Source organism: Seriola dumerili, unplaced genomic scaffold (genome assembly GCF_002260705.1).
Source record: "Seriola dumerili isolate Sdu_G_001 unplaced genomic scaffold, Sdu_1.0 BDQW01000024.1, whole genome shotgun sequence".
Classification (NCBI taxonomy): domain Eukaryota; kingdom Metazoa; phylum Chordata; class Actinopteri; order Carangiformes; family Carangidae; genus Seriola; species Seriola dumerili.
This window is the reverse complement of record NW_019174279.1, coordinates 227,708-235,565: the sequence shown is the minus strand read 5'-3', so window position 1 is coordinate 235,565 and position 7,858 is coordinate 227,708. Positions and strand designations below refer to the sequence as shown.

The 7,858-nt window shown below is 44.4% G+C and overlaps 1 protein-coding gene across 1 annotated transcript in view; it reads left to right on the top strand.

Moving 5' to 3' along the window:
• The first annotated feature begins 2,257 nt into the window (after positions 1-2,257).
• Positions 2,258-7,858, top strand: part of kcnip2 (potassium voltage-gated channel interacting protein 2) — an 86,379-nt gene continuing 80,778 nt past the window's right edge. The window contains exon 1 of the mRNA XM_022762478.1: positions 2,258-2,334. Within this exon, the coding sequence (XP_022618199.1) occupies positions 2,258-2,334 (77 nt within the window). The remainder of the gene's footprint in view (positions 2,335-7,858) is intronic.

The window sequence follows — 7,858 nt, the reverse complement described above, 5'->3', positions numbered from 1 at the left end:
TGGTGGCCAGGGCACTGTAAATCAGGATGTTTGTCCACTTGCAGCCCACGAGGATTCATCAAATAAGGAAAGCGGAGAGAGGCACCATCAAGGCTTCTTATTGTTGTGTGACAGATTAAAAAAAAGCAAGTGGCAGTAATCAGAGATTTGACCCAAGAGAGTTGGCCTTATGTACTGAGGCCAAAGTCATCTGTGTGTGCTCCCAGTGTGTCATCAGCCCTCGCAAACACAGCAATTTTCACCCAGGAGGAATCTTAGTCAGTCAAACCCACATGTCTTTTGGTCTGCCAGCATGAAAGGCGAACACATAAAAAGAAATGAATTCAAAATGTGGTGTAAAATTACACAATTGCCAGTTCAATCATAGGAGTGACTCCAATTTTGTCCCTCTCAGAGAACAGCAGCTTCAATTCGTATCAGTTACAGGTGACAAAAACACACCTGCTGTGAAACAGTGTTTAGCCATACTATACTACACTAAACTGTGTGTAATGGACGGTGTGGATTATGCTGCAGAAGTTAGTGGCAAAGTTAGACTCTTATTCAGATTTTGATCTTTTATTCCACCTTGAAAATGAGCATCAACTATAAAACACACCACATCTGAAAATTGTGTTTTAATCTTAATGCAATGAACTGTGCGAACAAGGATGAGGGCCTAGACTTTTGGACAGTCTCAACATTAACAGTGTTTTGGCCTCTGGCGCTGTTGAACGATCCCATAAGCACTTAATTGAAAAATACACTGATGCCCTTAGAGTCTGTTATAACCAGCATGACTTCCACAGCTGACATCTGTTCTCAGTGACAGACTCACAGTCTCTCAAGGCATATTTGATAGCTAAAACTTCTTGACTGAGAAGTTTTTGCTTGACTGATTTTAGTACAACGTGTCATCTCTTACAGAACCCAAACATTCATCAACAACTTTGTTTCTTTAAGAATGGATCCACTTCACTGTAACTGCACCGTAGAACCACGTGGCAACAGGCAGGTCAAGGGCTACATGCCAGGAGCATTTGCATGTAGGAATTATGGGACTGCAACATGAGAGACATGTACGCTTGAGTGGTGATTTCAATGGCAGATAAGACACTTAAGGTAGTCCCATCTGACTACAAGCATCCTTTCAGTGACGTGTCTGATTCAGATGTCAGTTGATTCCTGAGAGAGCAGCACGGACGACTGAGCAGAGTATTGAATGAGGAGGGAATCTAGCACCCAGTGCGCTACAGCTTACGCCCTTCTTTCAGCAGGGGGTGGGGTGTGGGGCTGGTGGTTGGCAGGGCAAAGGGCATAGACATCTAAATAAAAGAATAACTTCACTACGCAGTTACAGACTGACAAATACTGCAACGGTTCACGTGGATTTCATGCCTGAAATGAATGAATGAATGAACGGATCCACAGAAGGATGGAGGAGGGTTATTGATGCAAACCCTGATATAATGTAGAAAAATATGGCATCAAAGACAGATTGTCTGACAGATTGTGACCAAATGTCATAGTGTAGTAAGCAAGCAGGAGTGAGGCGAAAACACTGTGAGGGAGAGAAGGAAGAAAAGGGATGGATACAAGGCTTCCCAGAGCCAGCGAGTATTTATAGATCTGATACAGTCAGAACCTCTGCCTGGCAGCAGCAGTGTGCTCCTTGTTGCTCCTGCTGATGTCTCTGTACACATCTGCCACTGCTCTGACTCAGTGGAGAGCATTGGGAGAGAATGTGGTGGTGATATTAATGGCAGAGAGGCAGGCTGACCACCAACCCACTGAGAGAGATATACTGCAGCAATGAAGCCTAACTTTCTATGTCTTTATGCCACTCACTCGGGGATCTCACTACTGTCATATTCACATTTGTTATAATCTCCGAAAAAAAGTATCCACACTTTATCAATTTAATTCAAATATTAGGATTGTTTCTATCTCCTTCTTTGTGTGCGCGTGTGTATGTGTGCTTAAGGGTATGCGTGCGCGCGTGCCAGCCCAAGTGAGAGTGCCGACCAGAAGCGCGCTTGGTTCACTCCGCTCGTGGATGCCGAGAGCGCACACAAAAAACGGAGACGGGGAAACACCGACTTAAATGGCTCTCTTTTCTGATTTACTGCAAATCAAATATGACTCGCTAACGGCAACATACTCGTAGCCATCCTCCGTGAGGGCATACGGCAACACCGCTGTTGTTTTCACTAACAAGATTCGCAACATTATCGGCTGTTTCACACAGTTTTGCACATTCCGGCGCACAGGGGTGAAAATGAAGGCGAAAAACCGTGACCAAAGCCTGTCGGACTCCAGAGAGCTGGACGGATCCTATGACCAGCTGACGGGTGAGTGAACCGGCGTCTGAAACATTGGTGGATGTTGTAAGATTTGCCTGCAGAAAAAAAAAAAAAAAGATTTAATATGCAAGCTGATAATCTGGAAGGAGCCTGATCCATCTAACTTCAAGTGGCTTTGAAATGTCACAACCTGTTCGCCATTCATCTCATCCTCTTACAAAAAAGAACTATTTTATACGAAATGTTTTTTTATATATGTAAGTTTATATGTATGTGTATAGTTTATAGTAAGTTTATATGTAAGTTTTCTTTGTCTTACTTTAATTTTCATCCTCCATGGTAACACCATTTTTCTGTTGTATCCCTGTAGCTGTTGTGTTACCTCACTAAAGTAGTGGAATACATACAGTTCTTTTTTCTAAAGGAATAAAAGAGAGAGGGGCGAATAGTTGGAAAAACAATATTTGAATGGAGAAAAAAAAAATACACATATTGAATCTTTTAATGTCAGTGTTGCATGTCAATGTGGTGCGTAATGTTAGTGAATGATGCTTGGACTCTTGTCAACAATTTAAAGACAACATGTGTTGTGATTCTGCTGGCCTGGCTCAGCTATGGGAGACCACCTTCACGTCGCTGTCTTGACTGTTGAGAAAAGCGCTGTCGGGTTGGAGAACACCTGTCCGACCGATCTGATGCCCACACTGTGGAGCTCGAGCAGATTCCTCTGCTTTGGTGTGTTTATCAGTCTCAGACAGAAATCTCTCTCGTCTATGTGAGCTTCCTCTGTGTGTAGTGGTTAAAGAAGGGTTCTGATAGCCTATTCTCTGCAAGCACAGCAGGCATCTGAGCGACACTTAATGCCATGTGGATTTTCAAGCGGGGCAAATTTGTGCGTAATTTCGTTTCGCGAGCGTCTGCTCTGTGGTTTCAAGCAAAAAATAAACTTGGTCCTATTTTGAGCTTTCTCTCTCTCCGTATATGAGTGTATTTGAGGTGAGCGGGCTGATGACAGTATCTCCACTTTATCAGTACACGAGACTTGACACACATCCGTGTTATAGCGACATATTCTGCGCATACCTGTGGTCTGTATGTGCTCCTTTGTGAGCCGAGCACTCCCCCGAGGTGTTTTCCTGTCACCACGTCCTTCCATTGTCATACTAGAGCCCACGGGCTCCCGCTGCTTATGTGAGCACCGTTTGCCCGTTAAGTGCCAGCTGCCTAAATAAAATGTTTGCTTTTATGCCTGAACACATCTCAGGCCTGCAGAGGCAGGATGTGCCTGGCCAGACAGCTGTGCGCCTCGGGCTCGACGGGGACACTAGAATCTCATTTGCACTCGTCCACGCATTAGCAGCTAAGCGGTGCTTTGTCACAAATTGAATGCATCCGAAATTACAAAATGACTGCAAGGTGTCTCAATGACACCGTGTGTGCTGATGTGCAACAGACATGCAGTATGTGGGCATCTTCTGCTGAATTCATCTGTGGATATTTTTTTTTTTTCAAAGCATGTGTGTGGGTATGTATGTGTGGGTGAGTTAAGAAGCAGCAGATTCACTTTTTTTTCTACAGTCTATTGCTGAGAGTTAAAAACACACACACACACACACACACAAAGAAGAAGAATATCTTCTGCTGGATTCAAAAACATCCATCAGGCTTCACAACTCAACACATTGGTATTGTAAGTCATGTCAACCAACCCACTCAGTGTGCTGACCGTCATGCTTGGACAAACGGTGAGCTTGGCGGAGCTTCTCATGGGCTCCACAACACACTCTGGAGCAGCTTGCCTGAATTTTCTTTTACAGCTTCACTTTTGGCTCTGCAATCAGTTTCAGATTATGATATAATACACACCCAGCTATGAGATGATTAGCGAATGTGACAGTGGAGGAGATGAAACTTTCAGTGACGTAAATATAAACTCTTTAGTCTTTTTGGCTCTTCCCTGTGTTTCAGTCTTGTTGAGATGGCCCCCTGTGTCTGTCCACAAGAAATCATGCTGCTTTTTTTAAGAGTTGAGCCAAGGGGAGAGGGAGTGCGACCAAGTCATCCAGTGTGGCGGAGCAATTTTCTCCTGGCATAGCTTTTAATGACTTCTTCAAAGCTGTGAATTCCATGGTTAATTCATCTTTGTGAGACGCTGTCAACTCTTAAACATACTTAGTCCTGATAGTTGTATGGTTATTAAGGCTGGATCTGGCCAATAAGAGTCAGTGTAATGAATGAAGCTAAAGCTGTGGAGAAAAACTGCTGGTCTTTTGTTTATGGCATTTATTTTTTATATTATAGAAGCAGTTAACTGTAAAGTGAGACATTATATTGTGTCTGTGTGTGTGTGTGTGTGTGTGTGTGTGGGTGTGTGTGTGTGTGTGTGTGTGTGATAGAGAGACAGAGTGAAAGGGCAGGTGCCTGGTGTTTTTTCTGCATAATCCCCACTAAAATGAAAAAGTATATAGTGTGATGTGAGTGCATGACTTGAGAATGGATTCTTAAGTGGGTTTTTTTTTGTGTGGGAAGGACAGGTGAGTCATTCTTCTTACTTACAAGCAGCTTGTGTGTGCGACAGAGTGAAAATGTGTGTGTGTGTGTGTGTGTGTGTGTGTGTGCGCGCGCGTGCGTGTGCCTCGAAGCAAAGCTGACCAGCGTTGCTTAAAGGTAGTGTGGGTGGTCTCCAATCCCCATTTGAGTGAAATGTAACCCTCTAGAAATAACTCGCTCCCAGCCTGCTACATTGTACAGAGGTTGCGCCCCACTGTGTGCGTGTGTGCCTGTGTTGGAGTGTGTGGTAGCCTGGCATTCCCTGTTGTGTTTAAGAGCACCGGCTGAGAGATGAGAGGTAATTATAGAAGCGTGGTGCAGTAATCTCCTCTTCCACCTCACAAGCCACACTCAAGAGGAATCATATCACCTACACACACGAATGAGCACACACACAATGGCTTCTCTCCACATATGCACATGCGGCTATTATCACAACCTCGTCATGATCCCTTCTCCTCACCGCACGTCCACAATATTGTCTAGAGGCTAAATCAGTAGTAATTGGCAGCCGGTCTGCCAATCATCCCTTTGTTCTGTCTGACACTTAAACTGTGCATCATCTTATGTACGGGTGAAGAAGATGAGGTTTTTTTTTTTTTTTAATTGAATTAAAATTTTTTAGACACACCAAATCACATCAAACTGATGTCCTGTTAAATCCAAACTTAAATAAAGTAATGTCTGAGTTTGGAGGGATATTTACAGCCACCTTTGAGAGTAATCTGTCCTGTGGTCAGAGGTGAAATGATTAGTTGTTGGACAGGAAGTTGATCTACGACGATTCTGATAACTGATTAATCCTGTAAGTCATTTTTTTTAAAATGAAAAGACCAAAAACTTGGTTCCAACTTCTCAAATATGAATATTTGATGGTATCCACAGTATGATAGTGAATTGAATATATTTTGCTTTTGGACTCTGTGGTGGATAAAACAAGACACTTGTAGAGGTAGAGGTCACCTTGGGCTCTGAGAAACTTCACTTCAGATTTTTCACCATTTTCTAACGTTTTATGGACAAAAGTGTACGTGTTTGTTCTGAGGTACAGTCAGACTCTTTGTTTTGGAAAAGATCATTTGAAAGTCATCTGAGTGTAGCTGAAACATCTGCATGAAGGACTCGAGAAAACAGGGAATTTAAGTTTATGAATGTGTAAACATGGGACAGACACCCTCAGATAGATGATAATATTGTACAAACTGTCATGTTTGTGTGTGTGTGTCTGGATATTCGCTCTTGGCAAAGTGAGCTAATCGCTTCCCAACAGTCAGCACAATCCTATGGATGCACACTGCAAATACACACACACACACACTCACACAGACAAAGCATAATTTTCATTATTGTTGGTGTTAAAATAATTTAATCTGTGGTGTGTGTGGCTGCACAGAAATCAACTCAATATGTTGTTTGAGGTGAATTATTTTTACTTGACCTAACTTAACAAACATGTCGAACTTCCCCCACTGTTGACTTGTCTAACGCAGCTCTCAGCTCAAGGAGAGATGTTTCGCCTTTGATTCATCTGGACAGTTCGTTTCTCACACACGTAGCTCTTAATGAGCGATGTTAAAAGTATTGGCATTCAGAGGCGTGCCAGGCTTAAAGTCAGAAAAGACCTCTCACACAAGGAAGACAGCCGAGAGAGAGGGTAGACGTGCTGAGGTGAAGGGTATTAGTTGGTCTGGAACCCACATGACCCCCCCCCCCATGGTGAAAATGATAATTCACAATTGCGAGACTGAGCCAATTCCAGGGCAAAGATTGCCTTCATAATTGAGCCTGTCAGAGGGAGTTTAGCCTAGAGTCAACTTCTGGGCATGGCAGTTTTTGCTGCAGCTGGAATCGTAACGGCCACTGGCACTAATTAAAATCCTTGATTCAATGTGTCATCTGATGTGCCAGGACATGTGTGACACACGTTGCCTCATCAGGGATCCTCTCTGGGTGCCCGGGCCCCGGTTCCTCCTGGAGGTGCCAGAATTGCTGATGTGAAATGACTGGATTCCTGCGTGGAGGAATGCCGGGAGCGGTTCACTTTAGGCTTATCTGTCACATTGGTTACATCACTGATGGAGGGATAGAAGGAAGCAATAATGAAAGACGGGAAGGAAGGATAGGGGCAAAGGAAGGACAGGAGCAAAGTGCAAGATGATGAATTAGGTTGCAGACAGTATTGCGTTTGCCAGGTATATCCCGGCGATGCTCTTCGGTAGTCTGTAGGCGTTGTTTGCCCTGTTACAGAAGCTCTTCCTGCCAATCTTATCCTGTTAATGGACAACTCCCATCCATCAGTGTAGTCCTGTAATGATACGAGAGCTGCCCATCTGACACCTGAGCTCGTCTTGACATTCAGATTTGTGCCTCTGAAGGTATGTTTGCATGCGGAAATAAAGAAGTTTACATAATTGCCCGTTCATCCTCCCCCGCCTCCTTCCTAATGTCTCCACTATATTTCTAAATAATCTGACTGACAGTCCCCGCTTGAGCTGTACTCTCATTCTCTCTTTTTCTCTATCAAACTCCTCCCGCCTCCTCTGTCTCCACTCTCGCGGATCAGATTATGTAATAACATCATATATATTTCTGTCTCAAGCAGCGTCTTCAGCGTCTCACTTTCCGTGTCCTGATTCATCCCGTTTCTCCTTCAAGTGCCCGCTCCTGTCTCCTGTCTGTGTCTGCCTCCACATACCATAGCCTTCACTTCCTAGCTTTCCCATTGTCCATCGTGGCGAACTCCCTCCCTGACCCCCCCCCCCCCCCCCCCCCCCCCCCGTCTTGCCTCCTTCCTCTCCAACTCTTCCAGGCCACGGTGGGACCCTAGCTTAATGGGGATGGAAGCCAGAATCAATCCTAACGAGTTTAAATCTTTGACCGAATCTACAGCCGATCGTTAATTAAAATAAGCCCTGCTCACCTCCCCTCCTCTTGGTCCCCCTCACCCCTTCTGCCCCCCCCCCTTCTCTGTAAACACATTCATTTACAAATGCCTGCAGGGGGAAGAAGAGGGAGGTGAGAGGACG